At 51.9% G+C, this 23,533-nt stretch overlaps 1 protein-coding gene across 3 annotated transcripts in view; it reads left to right on the top strand.

The window, feature by feature from the left end:
• The window catches only part of GPR137B (G protein-coupled receptor 137B), a 48,831-nt gene that overhangs the window by 8,039 nt on the left and 17,259 nt on the right, over positions 1–23,533 (top strand). For all 3 annotated transcript variants that reach the window (XM_047088570.1, XM_047088569.1, XM_047088571.1), the window contains exons 2-4: positions 13,675–13,724; positions 19,576–19,798; positions 22,561–22,710. In XM_047088570.1, the coding sequence (XP_046944526.1) occupies positions 13,675–13,724; positions 19,576–19,798; positions 22,561–22,710 (423 nt within the window). The remainder of the gene's footprint in view (positions 1–13,674; positions 13,725–19,575; positions 19,799–22,560; positions 22,711–23,533) is intronic.

The following is a 23,533-nucleotide window of genomic DNA, read 5'->3' as shown; positions in this document are numbered from 1 at the left end:
CCACGGAGTAAAATTGCACACATGCAATGGAATCGGCTCCCGGGCCGCACCTGCCTCACGCTGCTCTCCTGGGCTTGCTGTTGGGGGCTGTGTCGTCCATCAGGCATGGTGCACGAACGGTGATCACAGGGAGAGAAGGGTGCAGAATGTGAACACCACCAGCTCCCCTCCACAACCCCCACCCCCCCATGGCTAGGTGGCTAGGCCCCCGTCAGGGCCGCACTCCTGTCGTGAGGGGACAGCACAAGCACAAAGCTGTGTCCACATACAGCTTTCACACACCTTTGCACCGGAACCTAGAGATTCACTTCGTTCATTCAACAAGGTATGTTTTTAAAATTAAGGTGGGGAGCACCTGGTGGCTCCGTCACTTCTGTGTCTGACTTCAGCTCAGGTCATGATCTCGCAGTCCGTGGGTTCGAGCCCCGCATCGAGCTCTGTGCTGACGGCTCAGAGCCTGGAGCCTGCTTCGGATTCTCTGTCTCCCTCTCTCTCTGCCCCTACCCCACTCATGCCTCTGTCTCTCAAAAATAAATATTAAAAAATAAAATTAAGGTGAACTGCACATAACATACAACTAATTTGTGTTGTGTACTGTTTAGTGGCATTTAGGCCATTCGTGCTATGCAGCTGTCATCTTTCTTTAATTCTAGAATGTCTCCATTACTCCAAACCCATCGGGTCGGTGCTCTCTGGGCAGCCACGGAGCGCCCTCTCTGTCGCCCTCTCTGTCTCTGCGAGTTGACCTGTTCCGGATGTTTCTCATCAGAGGAATCACCCAGCAAGTGCCCTGGTGTGCCTGCTTCTCTCACCGAGCATAATGTTTTCGGGGTTCATCCACATCATAGCTGGTATCATGACGTCATTTCTTTCTTTTTTAAAGTTTTTAAATGTCTTTTTATTTTTGAGAGAGAGTGAGTGGGAGAGGGACAGAGAACGAGAGGGGGACAGAGGAAGTGAAGTGGGCTCAGCGCTGACAGCCGACAGCACGACCTGGGGCTCAAACTCACGACTGTGAGGTCATGACCTGAGCCGAAGTCGGACGCTTAACCGTCGGAGCTATCCAGGTGCCCCACGACATCATTCCTTTTCAAGGCTGGAGAATGCTCGGTTGTGGGCGTCTGCCACGGATGGTTACCGTTTCCTCCGTGGATGGACGTTGGGGTTGCCTGGTCTTGTGTTTCTGAGCACCTGTTACTCTCTAGATGCCGTGTAGACAAGATTAAGGTCGAACATGGCTCCTGCCTTGAAGGAACTTGGTGTTGAGGGGGAAGCAGACTACCTGACGAGCATCTCTCGTGCCATTGGCGACATTACTTGGTCACAGTCCTCACAGCGGTGACACAAAGTGGGATGTCTCCAACGGAAGGTTGAACCAGTGGCTTTTGTTACCGTTGAAGTGTAGGGCAAATCTTGTTTGCTCTGGTTTGTTCATGGTGGCGGCTTCCTGGGGCCCAGAGCAGTATCCGGGACAGAAGGGTGGTACTTGGGGGGGATGGCTGGTTAGCTCCCATTTCTCCCCATGGGGTCATGCCGAACAGATAGAGTCCTTCCTCCCACGACAGCCCTTCACAGATGTATCCTCCCGGGTCCGGTCCACTTGGGGTGGGACATTCTCAGTTCCTTTCATTGTTTCTGATGGGATGTGGGTTTGTCCCTCCCCATCCTGGTCCCTGTCGGCCCCGCCCCGTGTCCCACGGTGAGCGGTGAGCCGGGGTGGGGGGGCAGCTCCAGGAGCACGAGGCCGCCCTCCCCGTGAGCAGTTTCTCCCTGCCAGACGGCATTGCTTTCTTAGGACAGACGGATGGCGGCTGTCTCCGGGCAGGATGCAGGGAGCATCGTCTCTGCTGTCTTCGTGTGCTCAGGCTGCAGGAACAGAACCGCACCGACTCTGCAGCTTGACAGAAATTTGCTGCTCACGGTTCTGGAGCTGGGAGTCTGAGATCAGGGCGTCGCTGTGGCCGGGCTGTGGCGAGAGCCGCTTTCTGGTTGCAGACGGTGACTCCTCTGAGTCCTCGCCTGGCGGAGAGCAGAGAGAGCTCTCTGGGGTCCACTGAAGGAGGACCCTGCTGACACCATCAAATTGAGGGGCAGGACTTCAGCACGTGAATTTGGGGGAACGCAAGTTGGCAGTCAGTAGCAGGTACCACACTGCCCCCAGCAAGGGCCAGAGTTCCCAGGAAATGTCAGGATCCTCCTCATTTCTGAGGCAGAAGGTTGTTCTGTGGGGGGAACCCCCGAGGCATTTTCACCGCTAACCTATTTTGTAGCTCTGTGTACCTTCCTGCAAGGATCCGTGGCGTAGCGAGACGTGGTGCGCTGGAGGGGCGCGGGGACCTGCCTTCTTGGAGCCTTTGGGCCCGGCCGGCCGGTAACCCCCGGCTGAGCTTCCCGTGCTGGACAGAGTGGCCTCCGTGCTGCTAAGGTGTCACTTATTTCAGCACATCCGGGACAATTACAGGCAGGGCCTTGACTGGCAAATCGGGAATGGCCTCTGTTGCCAGAGGAGTGGTTCAGAAACCTAGTAATGATAATGGCGCCTTGTGTGGCCAAGGTCATTCCCGTACATGAGGCTGAAGAGAGAGAATCCTGCCAGGGAGGCCGATCCGCATTGTCAGTCCCCGCCTGTCCCACAGGGAGGGAGGCCGCCTCTCCCTGTGGCCTCTGCCCAGCGGCCTTGGCAGGCCAGGGTGGGTCTCTGCTGCTGGGGGCTGTGGGACCCACCTCCTTCCTCCCCTGCAGGTGGGGCACATGTGCACCTGGAGGCAAGGCCACAGCACTCACAGTGGGCTTCCCGGGGTGGAGGACGCAGGCTGCCCTCCAGAAAGGCACTTCATGTTCCAGAGTTTCGTTTCTTTTTTTTTTTTTTAACGTTTTACTTATTTTAGAGAGGACGGGGAGGGGCAGAGAGGGAGGGAGACACAGAATCCAAAGCAGGCTGTAGGCTCTAAGCTGTCAGCACAGAGCCCGACGTGGGGCTCGAACCCACGAACCGTGAGATCGTGACCTGAGCCAAAGTCGGTGGCTTAACTGACTGAGCCACCCAGGCGCCAAGTCCTAGAGTTTTAAAGGTAGAAGGCACCTTCGTGGATATTGGGACTTTGTCTCACTGATAGACACGGAAGGTAAAGAGAGGTCCTCGGGGCTGAGCGAAGCAGGTTCATGGCCATCTGGCCAGCCGCGCCCCTGAATCCAGATACTCCGGTGACAGACGACAAGGAAAAGCGCTAAAACTGAGGGCCAGGGTTCGGTGCGTCGTTAGGCGAGGGCCTCCGGACAGAGGTGCACGCTCCCGGGCACGACTGCCCCTCCTGGGCTGCCTGCCAGCCTACCTTAATCAGCGTGGGCCCCGGAGCCTTCTGGAGCGGCCTGGCCGGTGTGGGCACTGTCAGATGGAGCGAGGTTGTGTTGACGAAGGACAGGGAGGGGTAGAGACAGAGCAGACTTGGCCTGACCAGTGGGAAGTGCCAACAGGAGAGGAAGGGAGGAGGCAGGTAGAGATGGTGAGGCGTTTCCCCCTGCCGTTCAGAGGAGGGCCGAGTGTCGGGGGCAGGTTAGGTGTGAGGCCCGGCTCCTGCTGCACAGAGCTCCTAGTCGGGCTGCGGGGGTGACACAGACACGCACGTGCATGCACGCGCAGGTGCCCGGAAAGGCATCTTGGGCTCTGGGTCCGCTGGACAGGACAGGACGGCAGACTCTCAGGCTGGAGACGGCTGTCGGTGCTTGTAGGGAGTTCTGGGCTTTACAGACGGGGAGGCAGCATCACTGTCGGTCCTGAGATCACGCAGGAAAGAAGCTTGCCTGGTGCTGGGGGCTCCCGTGTTCCTCAGGTCAGCGTGAGGCTGAGCAGGACTCACTCCTGGGGCCGTGAGCTTGCCAAGTTCAAAAGCAGGTGCTGGGGAGGTGGAGACCTGACCCTGGCCCCCCGTCACCTCCCTGCGGGTCCCTCACAACCTGGCCAGCCCAGGACCCAGACGGAGCACACCTTGCCTCCAGGCTACCGCACCCCAGAATTACAAGGCACGAACGGCATACACCTTTTTCTTTCATGGGGTTCTGTGGCTTTAAAGACACAGACAGCGGGACGCCTGGGTGGCCCAGTCAGTTAAGCGTCCGACTTCGGCTCAGTTGTGATTTCGTGGTTCTTGAGTTCAAGCCCCGCATCGGGCTCTGTGCTGACAGCTCAGAGCCTGGAGCCTGTTTCGGATTCTGTGTCTCCCTCTCTCTGCCCCTCCCCCGCTCGCGCTGGGTCGGTCTCTCTCTCTCTCTCTCTCAAAAATAAATAAACGTTAAAAAAATTAAAAATTAAAAAAAATAAAATAAAGACACGGACAGTCTCTGCAAAGATAGAGACACCGTGCTTGCCCTTGTTTTCACAGAGAGCTGACCTGAACAGCCGATCTCCCTAGAGCTGTCTTTTGCTCATCTCCAGGATTGCCACAGAAAGAGAGAAATCCCACATTTGGGTCTCAGGGACTTTGTCATGTCACCCTGCTCTGGTGAATGAGGGTGCTCAGCATGGGGAAACACTGAGGCAGCTGACTAATGACTGTCACCTGGGGAGAACAGGCCCCCGGGTTTGCATAATTTCCCCAATATGTCAGGAAGTGGGCACCACAGAGGGACCTTAATAAGAGCAAAGAGCGAATGTGTCATGGTTCCTAATCTTTGCGAGCGTGAAAGTTCCTTTTATGGTCAAGAAAGCCTCCGTGGTCACAGTTTAGAAGTTGTGCATTTAGAATCGTGGCTTGAGAAGATAATACAAGGACTAACAATAGTAACAGCAGCAAACACACAGAGTGCCTGCAAGGTGGCCACGGTTGTCTAAGTGCTGTGTGTGTGTGTGTGTGTGTGTTAATCCACCTAATCGTCACAGAAACCTATGAGGTGGGCACTGTTACTAATTTCATTTTACAGATGCGGTACATGCGGCACAGAGAGGTTAGGTAACTTTTCCAAAGTCACCCAGCTGATAATTAGTGGAGTCATGATTCAAGTCCAGGGGAGCCAGCGCGAGTCCACACTCTTCACCAGCTTTACATGTCTCTGCCAGAGACAGACACACAGCTGTGGCCTGTGGACAGTGGGATACCGGGCCTTAGTGAGAATGCATGAAGCAGCGTGTGTGTTTCAGCCTTCGAATGTTGCAAACACATCACAGCGGGTGAACAAAGAAGTTGCACAAAGGTAGGGAAGGTGGTAACATGTTCAGATGAAGTGAAAAACCAGGCAAGAAGGTACCATGTATTTGTTATATGTGATACGTGTTATTTTGTGGACACATACGTATTTATTTATATGCCATGTGTTATTTGGGAATACCTACGTACATAGTAAGAGTATAAGCTCTCCTGGGTATAGTAATGCTAGATTCAGAAAGCAATGATCTGTGCAGAGGAGGGAGGGGTCAGAGTGGGGGAGAGATGCTGGGAGCCTCGTGTTTATCTTTTTGATTTATTAAAAATAAAACAGACCCGGAGCAAACCTTGCAGGTCATAACAGGTGGCCTGACCTGCGTGGTGGGTACATGAGTATTGGCTGTGTTACTTCTTTGGGTATACGTGACATATTCTATGATGAAGCTTGAACAGCCGTAAGTTTGCGAAGTTTCCAAACGAACGTGCCTACATACATTTAAAAATAGTGCGTGTGTGAGCGAGAGAGACCTCCTGGTTTCTTCCGACCTCAGCCTGCGTGGTGCACACAGCGTCAGCCCCACTCCGTTCCTGCGAGACTCTCCCAGGGACCACGGCACTGAGGATCCGGGGTGCAGCTGGGGCGGTGGGGTCTGGAGACTGTTATGGGTGGGAAAGTTGGGGGGTGTCCGCCCTGCGTGTTCATTTCCAAGCGGCAGAGCTTCCGGGGATATGGAGCCCCGGAGACACGGGTCGTGTTTGGTGGGGGTTCATCAGGTGGGATGTCTGCATGCGACTCTGAATCAAGTGCACGTTTGGAAGTTCAGTCGGTCGTCGCAGACAGTTCCTCTGGGGCCAGAGAGCTTTTGTTTAGTTTCGCTGAATGCACAAGGGAGACCGTCCTACACGCAAAGAGTAGCGTGGGGAGTTTCTGCCAGAAGCAGCCAACGTGACATTAGGAAAAATGATTGTAAGGCAGCAAATGCCAACTTGAGTCAGTAGGAGGAAAAATAGGCAGGAGTTCAAAAGGTCGAGCGGGGTGGGTGAGGGGGTCAGGGACTGTAATTTACCAGGGGAAGGAGGCAGAGGTCAGCAGCCGCTCTCGAGCCTTTCTGCTTCTGTCCAAGCAAGTACGTCATCTATAGCCCTCCTGCGTCATCTGAAAGGTGATGCAAAGGGCCTGGGGTTACCAAGGGGACCTTGGAGGGCCCACAGTGGGGGGGGGGGGTCACATTCTGCCCCAGCCACAGGGGCCAACTGGGGGACAGCTTCCAGCTTCACCCCATGTCTACCTGGAACTGGGTCTTAAATCAGAATCTGAGGAGGCAGGTTTGCGCAGTGACTTCTGCAACCCCAGATGACATCTTGGGAAAGTCCGCTAGTTTTCCTCCCGTGGGCACCCGTTCTGGGCAGGACTTTCTACAGTGGTGAGAATGATGCTGAGCCCGTGGGGCGTCTGCGATGGGAAACACTGTATTTCTGTGATGGAGCAGCCACCTTCCAGGGCAGCAGCTGTGTGCTCCTGCCCTACCCTGTCCTCCCAGCCCTCACCGCCATGGGGGCCCCCTGAAAACCCTGGTGTTTTCACCGACTGTGTAGACACCAAAGGGATGTCGGGAGAGGAGACCTGACCCCTTCGTTCACCCTTCTCATTCCCCAGGAGGCAGCTGGGGCTCTCCCTTCATCAGAGCTCCAGCCAGACCTCACAGTCCCCCGGGGCCACCACCCCCTGCTGTCCCTGTGACACCCTGCGGCCCCTCCTTCCTGTCTCAGTTTCCCTGCCATGGGCCTCCCTCTGAGGGTGCCCTCCACCACCCCCCATCATCTAGCCTCTCTCTCACACCTCCTGTCTCCAGGCCCCTCTCCCTGGGGCCTGTCCCCTCCCCAGGCCCCTCTCCCGTGGCCTGTCCCCTCCCCAGGCCCCTGTCTTGGCCTGCTGCTCGCTTCCTTCCTGCTCCTGCACTTGGGTGGTGACACAAACCGCTCCACACGGCCACCACCCTGTGAGATTTACAACACCGTTACCACTCCCAAGGAGACCCCTGTAGCCTGAAGCTCCCTGTGTCTCCCCAGATGCCCAGACCTGGGTCACCAATTACCTGCCTTCTGCCTTGGATTTGCCTTCACTTTCACCTCCCCTCTCAAGCCCCCGGTGGGCCCTTTGCTTCTCGTCCCCCTGCTGCACCCCCCCCCCCCGCCCCCTGAAAGCACCGCTCCCATGTCCATTTCCCCCACTGAACACCTTCTGTGATGTCCCACCCGGGGACACACGTGCCTTCCTGCCCACGGGCTGCTGCTTCCCAGCCCTGCTGCTGTGCCACTGCCGTCCCGGAGCCGTAAGGTGCCCCCCTCGGCCGTCCTCCTCTCCTCACGTCATCTCAGGTCTGCTCCTGCCTCCTCGTGCCACATCCTGCCTCCTCATAGCCACTTACACCCCCTCGCACCCCCTCATACCTCCTTACACCCCTCATACCCCCTCACACCTCCCTATACTTCCCTACACCTGTTCACACCCCCTCAAATCACTCATGCCTCTCCACACCTCTGCCCTCCTCACATCACTGGCATGTCTGTGTCTGGTTGTGAGTTTCTGGAGGTCAGGGACCAACTTTTCTCTATCTTACAGTCCTTGAGTCCAGATTCCGTGCGCCATGTCAGGTGACCTGATGTGAACGCCGTCGATCTGAAAGTGGGAATGACACGGATTTTTGTCTGGTCTCAGATTTTCCTTAGCTATTCACACAGTCCCTGACTTCCTCCTCTCTGATTTTATGGGTCTGGTTTTGTACTGAGCAGGCAGGGCCTCTGCCGTCAGGAGCACCGTAAAACAGGCAAGGATGATTAATCTTTGTGTGCCTGCCCTTCAGGAGCTGTCTCCTCTCCCGACCGAGTTCCTGCCGAGGTCAGCGGGAGCTAGCAGTGGACTGGAGGAGATGGGCAGCCTGATAAGGGATCCCTGGCGGGCCAGAGAGCAGGGATTACCCAGAATGCTTAGCTCCACTTCTGGGCACTAACCAACCTTTAATGACGTCTCTTGGAGCCCAGATTGGATTAGGGGTGAGTGGAAGAGTTTGGATTTATTTTGCTGGAAATTTGGTCCAGACATTTATGCACTTTTCATTAATGGAGGCAAAAACTGTGCTGTAAAAAATATACACGTACGTGTATTTATATGCACATGCGTGTTTGTATGTGTGTGTACTTGTGTGGGGGGAGTATATAATAACGGAATGTGTATATTGCGCTTTAAAATGGCAGGAATTTAAATACAGCTTTAAGGAACTTGACTTTTGGAGGATTAACTTGAAGGATAAAGGAAGATGTTCTCAGCACGGCTCGACTAGATTCAATTGCATTCGAGGCATACACTCATCACAAATTGTCAGCAGCGGGTCGAGTTTTTACAAATCATGGACAAGCCTTGTATTTTGATGTGGTTATCACCTTGGCTTTGAGTTTAGAGAGGATCAGATGATTTACGATCAGATTGTGCCTTTCCCTGGTGAGGACCTTGTCCCTCCGGGCAAGGCGGGAGTTTGAGTTTTGTGGGGTTTCCCCCTCTTTTATTGCACAAGTCATTCCGTGGTCCCTCAGGGTGGACCCCCTGGTCCCTCAGGGTGGAACCCCTCACCCACGGGCCCCCCATGCTCAGCGCACTCCTTGGCTGCTGTCTGTGTTTAAGGGGGAAAAGTCTGAGTATCATTTAAAAGTTATCCTTCCTTCTTGTTTGTTGCGACTATTATTATTGCCATCATTACTCTTACTAAGGCCGCAGTGAACAGTCCATGCTTAGTGCCGAACTCTTTTCCCGAACTCTTTTCCCTGGAACACTCATTCAGAAGACCTTACGTGGCCAAGTAAGTTTGGAAAACTGGTGCCTACCGTATGTTTTGCTCAAAGATTTACAGCAGATCGGAGTCTTTTCCAGACTCTGGGAAGTTCCTGCAGGGAAAAACTGTTTAGCCTAGCAGTTCCTAAATGTGTTTGATCCCATGACATTTATTTCCCTAACACTGATGAATTCTCAGTTCTGTGGGAACACCTTGAGAAGCTGTGCCTCCGAGGAAATTTCTTAGAAGCGGAACTGTTGGAGCAAAGCATGTGATTGCTTATGAGGCTTGCATCCTGGACCGAGTTTTTGATGGTCGCGGCTGGGCACGCCGCCCTTCACCACGCTCCGAGAGGGGTGTTCTGGGGTCCAGGCTGGCCTCGGAGGCAGTCCCCCCGCACCTGACTCTGTGCAGTCTACGAACGTATGCAGGCGAGCTACAGAGGCAGGGGGCTGTGGGAAGTTGAGAAACGTCTGTTTGGTTTGTAAAGAAGGTGGGCAGGTGGGGAGGTGGGGACTCCTTCCGCGCATCCAGCCTGAAGACCCAGCGCTGGCTGGTGGCGGGAGCAGCAGGGAGCCCTGTTCGCCTGAGTTGACCCTGATCCACCCAGACTCCCTCCTGTTGTCTCTGAGCCACCAGGAGCTGCTGCAGGGCCAGAGGGGGCAGTACTCCGGGCGAGACAAGAGGAGGCCGAGGTGCCCACCGCTGGAGCCCATGGCTTGCGTGTCGGCTCCCTGCGCTCAGACCCGCTGAGGCCAGAGCCTCTTTCTGGTCTGCGTCCCATCTTGTCTCCTCTGGGTGTCTCCCCTCCAGCTGTAGGCCTGTTGAAGGCACTTGGCACAGAGCCGAGTCCACAGGATGCGACCACCTAGTCGTGCCCCGTCCGGGGGACGCTATCCCATGGAGTGCCCTTGGGCCATGCCCGGGAGCACCGGGATAGGCCTGGTGTGTACGAGTAAACTGAGTCACTCAGGCCGAAGTTACCTGCCGCTGACCAAGCCCCACTCAGTGCGGCACAACGTTAAAAATATTTGCACATTGACTTGACAAGGTCAGGCACTTTTTCAAAATATTGTAGTTTCGGGACACCTGGGTGGCTCAGTTGGTTCAGGGTCCAAGTTTGTGAGTTTGAGCCTGGCATCAGCCTCTGCTCTGACAGTGGAGAGCCTACTTGAGATTCTCTCTCTCCTTCTCTCTCTGCCTCTCCCCTGCTCGTTCTCTCTCTCTCTCTCAAAATAAGTAAATAAACTTCATAAAAAAAATACTGTGGTTTTTTCCACACTTTGATATCTATGAATTCTTAATTTTTATTATTATTATATTTTTAGATGTTTATTTTTGAGAGAGAGAGCATGCGCAGGGGACAGGCAGAGAGAGAGGGAGACAGAGAATCCGAAGCAGGCTCCAGGCTTTGAGCTGTCAGCACAAAGCCCGATGCGGGGCTCGAACTCACAAGCCATGAGATCATGACCTGAGCCGAAGTCAGACGCTTAACCGACTGAGCCACCCAGGCGCCCCTGAAAATGCGTTTTAAAAGGAGGGTTGAGGGGCGCCTGGGTGGCGCAGTCGGTTAAGCATCCGACTTCAGCCAGGTCACGATCTCGCGGTCCGGGAGTTCGAGCCCCGCGTCGGGCTCTGGGCTGATGGCTCAGAGCCTGGAGCCTGTTTCCGATTCTGTGTCTCCCTCTCTCTCTGCCCCTCCCCCGTTCATGCTCTGTCTCTCTCTGTCCCAAAAAAAATAAATAAACGTTGAAAAAAAAAAAATTAAAAAAATAAATAAATAAATAAAAGGAGGGTTGGTAGTTCTGCTGATTGTAAAGCCTGTGGGAATAGGTGTGGTCCCTCCTCCCCCAGATACAGAGTCTGTGCCTGAGGGTCCCCGTTGGCAGCCTGTTATTGGAGACTTGAGGGAGGGCAGGAGTATATATGTCTGGGGGGCTGTCCACGGACCCTGAGTATCCCCTGATCTTTGTTCTTTGCATCATACCTCTCAGTGTCGTGTGATTATCGTGGTGGCCACTTCCAGTGTGTTTTAAATTAATGATTGCCGAGCTATTCAAGAGTAGCGCTTTTTCTCATGAGGTGGTCCTTGGACTAGCTGAATTAGAATCACCTGGGGTCGGGAATGTATTAAAATGCAGATTCCTGGGCCCCTCCCCAGACCCACCAGGTTGGCACCTCTAAGTGTGGGGCTGTGGGATTTGCATCTTTAACAAGTTCCCTGGGTGATTTTTTTTTTCTTTTAATTGAAATATAGTTGACACACAATGTTACGTTAGTTTTCCGGAGTACAACATAGTGGTTCGACAAGTCTGTACATTACTCCGGGCTCCCCATGGTGAGCATAGTGACCATCCCCATACCACGCTATTACCTTATTTACTGTCTTCCCTATGCTGTACTTTTCATCTCTGTAACTTACTAAGTTTATAACTGGGAGCTTATACTTCTGAATATCCCCTTCACCTATTTTGCCCATCCCCCCCCACCCCAGTTCTCTGCATGTAAGAGTCTGCTTGTCTGTTGTTTTGCTCTTTCAGATTCCACGTCTGTATGAAATCACACGGTGTTGGTCTTTCTCTTTTCTCTGACCTATTTCACTTAGCATAATACCCTATGGGTCCATCCATGTTGTCGCAACTGGCAAGATTTTATGCTTTTCTGTGGTCAAGAAATGTTCCATCGCGTATGCGTACCACTTCTTCTTCATCCGTTCATCTGTCAGTGGGCATTTAGGTTGCTTCTGTATCTTGGCTATTGGAAATAATCCTCCAGTAAGCATAGGGGTGCGTGTTATCTTTTCAGAGTAGTATTTTTGTTTTCTTTGGGTAAATACTCAGTAGTGGAATTCGTGGGTTGTATGATACTTTTTTTAATGTTTTGGAGGATTTCTGTACTGTTTTCCATAGTGGTGGAGAGAGGGGATTAACTGCTGAAGGTCCTCAGAAGAAGGCCTTTTAGAAGGCTCCCAGAGGGAAATTGCATACGTGTTCTGGGAACTGGCCCTTAGAGCCATCACGGAGGCTCCGTTGTGACATCTGCATCCGCAGACTTGGCCAGGCACTTGGGATCCACCGAGGAATTTCCTGGGATTACTTTCAGATATCCCTCTTGCAAACGGATTTCTCACTGCGTCTTCCTCAGACCCGGGGGTTCGGGGCGGGGGGGGGGCGCCAATATTTAACCTGTGTGACCTCTCAGATCCCAGAGCTGCCCCCGCACCCCCCCCCCAACCATGCCCACCCCGTTCTCCCTTTGCCCCTCCTTCACTCTTTCCAGCTCTGGCAACGTATCTGCCCCTTAGATATTTTCAGGAGCTGAGCCAAATCCACGAGAAGTCCCAAGTACGAAGAGAGCTGCGAAGCTGGAGAGCGTGTTTGGGAGCTCGGTGCAGAGGGACTCGCTCCGTAGCGGGGCTTCCCATACTCCCCATCCACGGCAAGGTCATCCCTGGAGAAGGGTCGCCCCTTGTCTACTCTCCCATACCCTCCCTTCTCCCAGAGTCACCCCCGCCCTGCAAACGCCAGGGGTCCAGGAGAGCCAGGGCATGAGCTCGTGTGCTGCAGTGTCCTAGCCCCGCGGGGTCCTCGGGACCCGCCCGAGCCTGTCCCCGAAGCCCCTGCGCGCATGCGCACTACGTGTCGTGGCCGTGTCGCGGCTGGGCTGAAGGGAGCTGCCGCCTGCTTTCTCTGCTCATCGCCTCTCAGAGTCTCTGCCAGGCCGGCCGCTGCACCCTGCATGGACGCATTAGCAATTGTGCAGGACGCAAAAGTTGTGGCGAATTCCCAACACGTGACCTTTCTCCTATAGATAATGGTTGTTTGATGCTTCTAGAGACCAGGGACATTGACAAAGTGGGCTGCAAAGTGTGAGGCCTGGGTGCGTGGATGCTTATGTTCAAACAGCATGAATTTGGTGCCAGTGAAAATTCTAATAAAGGGTAAGGGTAGGCTGTTTATCTCCGGTGGGAGTATGGGCTCAAATATGAATCTTTATTAAATTTTTTTAATGTTTATTTTTTAGAGAGAGAGAGAGAATGCGAGTGGGTTGGGGCAGAGAGAGAGGGAGGCACAGAATCCGAAGCAGGCTCCAGGCACAGAGCTTGATGTGGGGCTCGAACTCACCAGCTGTGAGATCATGACCTGAGCCGAAGTCGGCTGCTCAACCAACTGAGCCACCCAGGCGCCCTTCAAATATGAATCTTATCATAAGAGAAACACCTGGCACTGGTAGACCAGTAATACCTTTACATTTTCTCCCCTTTTTACCATTTTCATCATTAAAAAAAATTTTTTTTTAAGTTTTATTTACTTTTGAGAGAGAGAGAGAGAGGACAAGGTTGGGGGCACAGAGAGAACCCCCAGCAGGCTCCATACTGTCAGCATGGAGCCCGTTGCAGGGCTTGAACTCACCAACTATGAGATCATGACCTGAATCAAAACAAAAAGTCAGATGCTTAACTGACTGAGCCACCCAGGTGTCCCCTCACCCCCATTTTCACCATTTTTAAATACCTTGGTCTTGAAAATTGTATGGGTGGCTTAAAAAATCTTTAGCTTAACAAACATTCTCACAAAGCAGATCTGTCCATTTCAGAAGCTGTGCCCTGGCACCTGGGTATAAAGGGAAAGGGGCGTTAAAGCGAGGATGTTGGTTTGTTGGTGTCAACGTATCGCATCCCCAACCTGCCATGTTGTTCTGTCTTGCAGGTGATTTTCAAAGCCAAGTCAAAATATTCTCCAGAATTACTCAAATACCGGTAAGTACCCCGGGGGAATTTCCATCCGCGTCCAGCAAATACATTTTTGACTACTTAGTACTCGGCGAGGCACCCTGAGGCAGAAATGTAGTCCTCGTCCTTGAGAACCAAACACTCAGTAAAGAGGTCCTTAACCAACACAAAAACTCACAGAATCAGGCAAAGCGGTGGTTGTTCAGGAGCAGGAGCAGTCTCTGCCTCGGGCTCTGTGCACTGTGAGAGTCACGGGAATTTTGTGGAAGAAGTCAGTCTGTGCTGAGCTGAGAGGAGAGGCTCATAATCTGGAAGGAAATGCCTTAAATCACATGCCACGTTTATGTGAAGAGGTCGATAGGCATGTTTTTCTGTGGAGAGGGCTCATGGGTTTCCCAAAATTTTCAGAGAGGTCTGTGACCCCAACACCCTCCACCCCAACGGCAAAGAACCAGTGGCTTAAAGAATGTGAGACTTGGTCAGGGGGAAAGGGAGACCAGGCATTCGGAAGGGGTGAGGCCAGCATACTGTGTTCTGATGTCCTTGCCCGGGAGGGCCCCACTGCCATGGGCGGACGTTTCTGAAAAGGCAACTTTGGCCAGTTACCTCCTTGAATCAAAATGAGAATGTATTTCCTTTGTTCCTTGAGAAGTGTGTAAAAACGTGTGCCTATTATGTTTTACGTAAATATATAATTTGAAATGTATAAATGCTTTCTGTTTAAAATTCCAAAGATGTACTTTTATTCATATGTAATTGACATACAATGTTGTGTTAGTTTCAGGTGTACCACAGAATGATTTGATATTGGTATATGTGTATTGCAAAATGATCGCCTCAGTAAGTCTAGTTAACCTGCATTACCATCCATGGTTACAAAAATTGTTGTTTCTTGTGATGAGAACTTTTACGGTCACGGAAGTGCGTATTTTGATCTCCCGTTTTATATCCAAGAAAACTGAAATTGAGGAAGTGATATGACAGTACTCAGATCAAGAGACAAGTCTTGACCACGTTTCTTTTTTTTTCACCTCATCTTGATGTCTTTGTTCACTACTTTGTGCATGTTTCTACCAGACTACTCAACTGGGATTTTAGGGTCCACCATGAAATAATGTTATTATTATAATATAATAATAATAATAATAAATGTTTAATAGTAAATGTGATATATAATATGATATAATATATAATATAATATAATATAATATAATATAATATAATATAATATAATATAATATAATGTTATTATAATAAGGAGAACCATTTAAAGGAGCAGTTCCCAAGTTAACTTCTCCGGAAGCAAGGTACCTGGCCTTTCCTCCGCACCCATAATCTCTGCCTCCATCCTCTTGACTCTGGAAATGTAGATCAGCTTTGGGGACTGGGGAGCCAAGAATGGGTGAAGATTGGGGTGGAGGAAGAATGTTCTGATTGGATCACGGAGCTGGTCTTGTCTTGGAAGCAGTTGGTTGAGCCTGGGGTAGTAAGGTGTCTTCTCGAAGTGAAATCCCAAAGCACTGGTCAGAAAGTTTGCAGCCTGAGCACTTGGGGGATGGGATTCCTTTCGGTGAGAAGATGAGTGTGTGGGGACTGTACTTGATTCTGGAACCAAAGTGCAGCCAGTAGGATAGGCTGTTTCTAGTGGGAGGGGATTTGCAGAAATGAAGGGAGGAGACCAGGAGAAACCCGGCTGGATGCGATGCTTGGGCTGGAGAAGGCATAAGAAGCCAGGAGGGGTAAGGTTTCAGCGGGAGAAGCCTGTTAACTCCGGTCTGATAATAAATCCTCAGAGTTATTCGTGTTTATCTCTTCTATCTCCTCTGCTTGATTCCCCATTTCCTTAAGCCAGATGCCCCTGCAGACATTTCAGGCCATGATTTATCCCTTGAGATGCTTTGATACATGGGCTTGTAAATAGACTGGCTTTTCTAATTGAATCATGACTCATTTGAAATGAAACAGTAGCCCTTAGTCTAGAACTAGTTGCAACTCCTCACCCCAAGCTACTCCCATAGCAGTTCGATGTTGTTGTTGTTTTTTAAGCTTATTTATTTACTTTGAGAGAGGAAGGGAGGGAGGGAGGGGCAGAGAGAGGAAGAGAGCGAGAGAGAATCCCAAGCAAGCACTGTCAGTGCAGAGCCCGATGCAGGGCTCGAACCTACGGGGCTGCGTGCTCGAGAACGCTTTGACTTTAAGCCTTTTAAACTGTTTTCCCTCCATCTTTGATTCTTTTGTTGTTGTTGGTAAGTAAAAATGTAATGAGCCAGGCTTTGCTTTTCCGGTTCTGTAAGGAATCTAAGATCTAAGAAGAGAAATGGAAACGACGCTTTCTAATCCGTTAGCGCCATCCCCTCCCCGAAGGAGGTAGCCAAGTAGCAAAGTTCTGTCGTGTTGCATTAGCTGGCACTTCTGTCCCCAGGCCCGCGTGGGCAGGACTCTAGGAGCCACCTCAAAGGCCCACCGTCTCTGCGCTTGGGGACTAGCCAGAAGCTGATCCCTCTGGGCTCATGAGCAAAGTCGTCTTCCCAGATGCAGGGCCCCACTGATTTTCTTCTCCTTTGGCCTTTTTTTCTCATCATAGGCTGTTTATCCTGACCCTATGGTTTGAATTGAAAGGCAGTAATTCTGGGGGAGAGTGTACAACGCTGTTGCCATGGAAACACACATTTGCCCTAGGATCTGTTCTGCACCCCTGCCCACCATCTAAATCTCTTTTCTGCAGAGCTGCAGACCCAGGAGGAAAAGTGAAGTTTTGTAAGGGTTTTTTTTTTTTTTTTTTTTTTTTTGTAAAAATGATAAAATAGAAAAAGATTGAAAGTTTGGAATGTGGACCTGTGGAAAGAAAGAAACCAAATCTACTGAGCTCCCCCACTCTCCTCCCCACATAACCCCCGTCCAGCCCTGAGGAAACACAGTGATGTTTTCCATCATAGGTTTTCATATACATTTCCCAGGACGGAGTTGTTTTACCACATTGACGATTTAGCTGACTTTTACCTTAATGTTGGAGTAAAAGTACTTTTTCCATATTGTTTCACGTCTCACAACACAGCTTATTGAAGACAAAAACAGGCTTCGGTGCATCTGGGTGGCTCAGTCGGTTAAGCATCGGACTTCGGCCCAAGTCATGATCTCACAGTTTGTGGGTTCGAGCCCTGCATGGGGCTCTGTTCTCTCAGCACAGAGCCTGCTTCATATGCTCGCTCTCACTCTCTCTCTCTCTCTGCCTCTCCCCACCCCCCATCTCAAAAATAAATAAACATTAAAAAAAGAAAAAAGACAATAACAGGCTTCTGTTCGGCAGGTGGTCTTAGAAGCACTCAGAGCAGGTCGGGATAGAAATTATGGGGCAGGAAGGTTTTAGGCAGAAAGATCAGCTTGGGTAAAGACAGGGGGAGATGGGGACATCTGTGGGCTTCACGACAACACACAGACTGGCTTAATTAGCATGTGGGGCACCCACCGATTGACCTGGCTCCGTAGACTGATTGGGAGTGTGGCGGAGTAGAGGGTTTAGGGTGGGGTTTAGGGTGAGGGTCAATCTGGACACTAGCACGTTGGTTCTAGACAGAAGGCATGGGACCATGTGGTTGGTGAGGACGGGGAGGGGGGCACACCGGGGAGCAGGAATAAAGAATCTGTTGACCTTGACAGCTGAGTAAACCGGGGTTGTAATCAAGGAAGATCTTTATAGTTCAGGAGTCTGCAAAAAAAATGACGGTGCCTTTCATAGAAACAGGAAAAGAGAGAAGTGCTGGAGGAGGACCGTCGGGAATTAGGCTTGGACACGGTCTGAGGCGACAGGGTGGCAGCTGTTTGGAATGTGGGTCTGGTCGTAGGACGGCGGCAGTGGCTCAGGACAAGATCTTTATGAACCTGGTCGTACAGAAGCTGTAAGAGTGAACGTATTTCCTAGGGAACGGGGGGTAGAGGAGAGAGCCAAGGATGTCATCACTTTGGGGGAGGAAGGGGAGGAAGAGGGACCAGGGGCTATCCAAGGGGCAGGCTCAGACAGGGGAACGTGAGGCAGGTGAGGGCTGTGGAGTGATGGACAAGGGAGCACCAGGAAGGTGGGGCAAGATGGCGGCCAAGAGTTGACACCTTTGGGTTTGCCGCGTGGGTCATGGGGGCCCGGGAGAACGTGGGGTCAGCAGGGGAGGACCTGCGGAGGAAGGAATGACAGGAAGAGGTAAAGACTTTGTGGGCAATAGGAGAGGCTGGGGTGAGACCTTGAGGCTCCGTGGCGTGAGGACAGAGGAGAAACCAGAAGGCGCAGGACCCGCTGGATTCCCACAGCAGCTCTTTGAGGCAGAATAGGAATCCTCATCTCTGTTTCGCGGATAAGGACACGCAGCCCAGAGTGGCCCAGAGACTCGCCTGACGTCTCAGCTCCATGTGTCGCCCACACCCTTCTTCTCTGGGTCACGCCAGGCAGGTGAGGGCAGGGCAGTGTGATGGAAAGGAGGGAGGGTGTGGCGGAGGCTTGGTTGCAAACCCAAGGTGGAAACGTGTGGCAGGGAGGCACCCCATACCAGCTGCCCTGGGTGCCACACGGTCAGTGTTGAGTTATGTCTGGCTTCCTCACCCTTTACTTACACTCTCTTTCTCCCTCTGCCCCTCCCTCCGTGGGTCCCGTCAGTGCCATGAGGTCTGGAGCTGGGACTACGACCCGGGATTCTGGGTCCCGGTCTGTAACAGCTTTTGAAGACACCGGTGTCATTCTGTAGCCTCCAGACCACTTCGAGCCGACGGTTTCCATCTTTTGGATTTCCAAATGTAGTCCAGTTAGACCAGTCTGGTTTTGAGCCAAGCAGGTCTGTTCCTTGTTTGCATATCTGCCGAAGGAAGCGAAGGGTATGGGCAGTCTTGAAGATAAGCGGGAGGCTGCTGATTTTGGTTCTAGTAAATCCGAGAAGTCTTTCTGTAGACCTTGCACCAGTCACCCAGGACATGAGGAGATCTGGGAAACTACAAGATAAAACTGGCAGCGACCTAGACATTTTGCGTCCATTCAGCCTCGGGCAAGATGCTTGGGCAGATTTGCATCGCCGCAGAATACTGCCTCAGTAGTGAGTGTTTCCGGGTCAATGTGAGCACCACCCAGACTGCCCCCTCCGTCCGTGACTTTTTTGGGGGGTACAGCCTTGTATACACACACACTTAGTCCTCAGCAACACCCTGCAAAGCAGGTGTTATTTAGTCTGCGTTCAGATGACGAGGCTAAGGCTCCCACGGGGTGGTTTTGCCCAGGGTCACCGAGCGCAGCCTTGTGGGTGCCCCCCTGAGACCCTCCTCTGACCTGGAGCCCACGCGCTTCACTCTCAGCGTGTCCTCGTGAGAAGTGAGCGCTCAGCGGGGGCTTCAGTCCAGACGTGCGCTGTCCCACCCAGTCCGCATGGCCTCCCGGACGCAGGGAAGGGTGGCTCCGAGGGCACCTTCCTGAGGGCACAACATGTAGTTTTATCTGTAATTTTTAAAAAAAATTTTTTTAACGTTTATTTATTTTTGAGACAGAGACAGAGCGTGAACGGGGGAGGGTCAGAGAGAGAGAGGGAGACACAGAATCTGAAACAGGCTCCAGGCTCTGAGCTGTCAGCCCAGAGCCTGACGCGGGGCTCGAACTCACGGACCGTGAGATCGTGACCTGAGTGAAGTCGGCCGCTCAACCGACTGAGCCACCCAGGCGCCCCTTTTATCTGTAACTTGAATCGTGGAACAGCCACCTCCGAAATCTGCCCTCGTAGGTGTTGGATAACTCTGGTACGTTCTGTTTCTGGCAGCCAACCAGAAAGCACCGCGGTTTCCTTCCGGATGGATCCGGAATGTACAGCCAGCGTGCAGGCAGCGTCTGACGCTTCTCACTGGTCCCTTCCAGGTTACCCCTCTACCTGGCCTCACTCTTCATCAGCCTCGTTTTCCTGTTGGTGAATTTAACCTGTGCGGTGTTGGTGAAGACGGGAAACTGGGAGAGGAAGGTCATTGTCTCCGTGCGTGTGGCCATTAATGACACTCTCTTTGTGCTGTGTGCCGTCTCGCTCTCCATCTGTCTCTACAAAATCTCGAAGATGTCCTTAGCCAACATTTACTTGGAGTCTAAGGTAGGTGGAATGACGGTCAAGATCCCCTCAGTAAACTTACTCCGAAAATAGTTTCCTGGTTGCAAACAGACAGCTCAACAAATACCTTTCACGCCTGCCCTAGAAATGATTAGCCGTGCCGTGGTGGCCAAAACACAGAGCTGTGTAGTTCGTGAACTTTGTACGCAAGGAGGGTTCCGTTCGAGCTGGCTCAACGGAACCAAGAGTGCAGAATTACTGGCAGAGAGGTCATCTCTGGCTTATAGATACAGTGTTTAAAGGACTTGGCAGGATTGACCGTGCTGATAATATTCGTAGAAACACACACCCAGTGACCCCTGTGCTCCAGGCACTTTTATAGAAGATAAGCGGTCTACACGGGGAAGCTAATGTAATCCTCACAAATCCCTGGGGGGAGGTATGATTCCCCACTTCATGGACCGGGGGGCCAGGGCGCAGAGGCCAGTAGCTCGCCCTGGGTTGCACACTCAGTGGATGCTCAGCTCAACTTGGGACCCGGCAGGCTGGCCCCGGGGTCTGTCAGGTGCGATTCACGCTCCCCTCGGGACCGGCCTGCATGTCAGGGGATGGTGGACATCCCAGTGTGGACAGCGCCCCCTGGGGTTCGGAACAACGTCTCTCTCCTGCTGGTTGGTCAGGGATGGAGGCAGATGCTATGAGAGGGAGGCTCCTGGCCCCTTCTCCCGCTTTGCTGCTGTATGGCACAGCCTCGAGTCTCTGTTTTCTCCTTCCTTTCCCTGGAGTTAGAAAGGACAGGGGCGCCCGGGGGGCTCAGACCGTTAAGCTCAGACCATCTGACTTCAGCTCGGGTCATGATCTCACGGTTCGTGAGTTCGAGCCCCACGTCGGGCTCTGTGCCGACGGCTCGGAGCCTGGAGCCTGCTTTGGTTCTGTGTCTCTCTCTATCTGCCCCTCCCCCGTTCACGCTCTGTCTCTGTCTCTCAAAAATGAATATTAAAAAAAAAAAGGACGGGGTGGATATGCTCCTGGGGCTGTGGTGCCCAGGTGCCCCTGAGCGGCTTGATCCCAAGTTTCCCTTTGTCGAGAAGCTCAGTGAAGTGTGGAGGCCGGGGAGCGGCCCCAGCACACCAGTCACTTGACCTCTCTGGACCTTGGCTTTTCTCATTTGTAACACGGTTGAGTGACTTCCGTAGCTCCCTTGCTTCTCACCTTCTGCGACCGTGTCCTGCGGCAGACCCCCTTGGCTGCCTCTGTGCCCCGAGGCCCAGCTGGCTGCGGTAAATGTTCGGTCTGCAGACCGTGAGGCAGCTCTGTCTCTGCAGTGTCGTGTCCTCAGCAGTGACCAGTAGATTAAAATCTGTGCCTCTGACTTCAGAAATACAGAGCCGTGGGGCACCTGGGTGGCTCAGTCGGTTAAGCGGCCGACTTCGGCTCAGGTCATGATCTCACGGTCCGTGGGTTCGAGCCCCGCGTCGGGCTCTGTGCTGACAGCTCAGCCTGTTTCAGATTCTGTGTCTCCCTCTCTCTGACCCTCCCCTGTTCATGCTCTGTCTCTCTCTGTCTCAAAAATAAATAAACATTAAAAAAAAAAAAAAAGAAATACAGAGCCATCACCAGGCATCCTGTGAGTGGCTGACCTCTTGCAAAATCCCAAAAGACTTCGGTACAACCAGAATATGTTGTACCCACCAGAATAGTTCCCACTTACAAGTTCTCTCCCTCCATGCTTTACCTGTGGGTTGTCTCTCTCTCTCTCAAAATAAGTAAACATTAAAAAAAATTTTTTTACGGAAAAAAACCCCACAAAAATCAGAATTGTGGTTTTTACAGGAAGGGTTAAATTTCAGACTGCCAAAGACCATTTAGGTCACCCCTGTGGCAAACAAGCTAATAACCTACTACGGACAAAATAAAATACTATCTCGTTAACTAGTGACTTCCAAATGCAAATCTCAAAAATCGATTTCAGTTTTTTGGTTATGTTTGTCAACTGTGTGTTTCTAGCTGGCACCCATTGACTGTAAATCGATAGCTTCCTAAATTGGGGCACAAATCACCAATTTCCATGTAATTCCAAGTCCAGAGTGACACTGTGACTCCAGTGCTTCAGGCTTAGAAGATTCTGGACTTTGAGGCAGCGCTCCCTGCCCAGAGCCACCATCAGTGGGATCACACTCTCCCAGCTACCATCCTGCTGAGATGGGCTCTCCCTGGGCCACAGGCTGTGCACTGGGCTCATAAGTCAGGGGTCGTCTTGGAAATTGAACAGTATAAGCCACTTGACTTTGCGTTAGGCAAATGGCCCATATTTAAGGCATCTCCAAATTGACTTCCAGATTTTGAAGCATCTATATGAAGATAATCTGAAATTTGCAGAGGGGAGGGGCACCTGGGTGGCTCAGTCGGTGAAGCGTCCGACTTTGGCTCAGGCCATGATCTTGCGTTTGTGGGTTCGGGCCTCTCATCAGGCTCTGTGCTGACAGCTCAGAGCGTGGAACCTGTTTCGGATTCTGCGTCTCCCTCTCTCTCTGCCCCTCCCCTGCTCATGCTCTGTCTCTCTCGCTCTCTCTCAAAAATACATTAAAAAATATTTTTTTTAATTAAAAATTTTTAGGGGGGATGTGGGATGCAATGAAGCTTGGGCTTGGGTCTAATGTCTGAGGGTGGAGGCTCTGATGGGGCTCGCGGGCACCATAGCGCATGCCTCTGAGGCATTAGGCTGAACACAGGCCGGGTTCCGGGAGGAGGCCGGTGTCCCGGACCCGGATCGGGCGCAGCCCTCACGGCTCCCGCTCTTCCAGGGCTCCTCCGTGTGTCAAGTGACCGCCATCGGAGTGACCGTCATCCTCCTCTACGCCTCCCGGGCCTGCTACAACCTGTTCATCCTCTCGTTTTCTCAGAGCAAGAACGTCCATTCCTTTGATTACGACTGGTACAATGTATCAGACCAGGTCAGTGGGTGCCGGCGATCTGTCACCTGAACGGCGACTCTTTGCTTCGCAGCATCCCATGTGGCAGAGAGGTATAAGCTCCTTGCTTCTGCGGCTAAATAGCTGGGTGACCTTGCCGGTCGCTAACCTGTGTGGTATCTGCATCCTCATCTGTAAAATGGGATCATAGTACCTGCCTTGTTCCAGCTCACATTTCTGAGAGAACTAGGGTATATATGTGCACACACACACACAGAGACACGCGCACACAGACATGCAGGCACACACATGCATCCACTTCTCCTTCCTCCTTTCTCCTTTCTGGGGCTCTTGTCAAGCAGTACTTGAAAAAAATTTTAAGTGCTTCCATATAAATGTGAGATGGTTTCCTTAAAGGGTGAAATTTGCCAAGGGAAAACAGAGTGTATGCAGGTTTCAGAAAATACATAAAACCATGACTTAAAAAAAAAAATGGAGCCTGTAAACAACAACATTTGAGGAACTCGAGACAAAAATGACTGGGGTATTAAGGTGTTAGTAAAAGCTCCTTTTAGCAGTTGTTTCCATCTGCTATTCTTCTCATTTAATACATCCTAGAAGCTCATAAATTATAAAGCAACAAACAAAGGTAGCGACGTATCATTTGGGATTCTTGTCCAAATGAGAAAGACTGAACGTAAGTCATCCCCTCATTTGGGAAATAGCGACGCTTTGTCCTCAGCCGTGGACGGGGTGCTGGGGACACAAACGTTCAGACTCCCTCCCTGCCTGGGGGAGCGACTTATGTCCACTGAGGAGAACACACACACAGGCCATTACAAGAGACAAACAGAACTTCTGTTTT

Source organism: Lynx rufus, unplaced genomic scaffold, assembly GCF_022079265.1.
Source record: "Lynx rufus isolate CCGP_SWC_20201006 ecotype Redwood Valley unplaced genomic scaffold, mLynRuf1.p SCAF_25, whole genome shotgun sequence".
In the NCBI taxonomy this organism is placed as follows: Eukaryota; Metazoa; Chordata; class Mammalia; order Carnivora; family Felidae; genus Lynx; species Lynx rufus.
The sequence above is the reverse complement of the archived record's forward strand: the minus strand, read 5'-3'. Positions and strand labels throughout refer to the sequence as shown.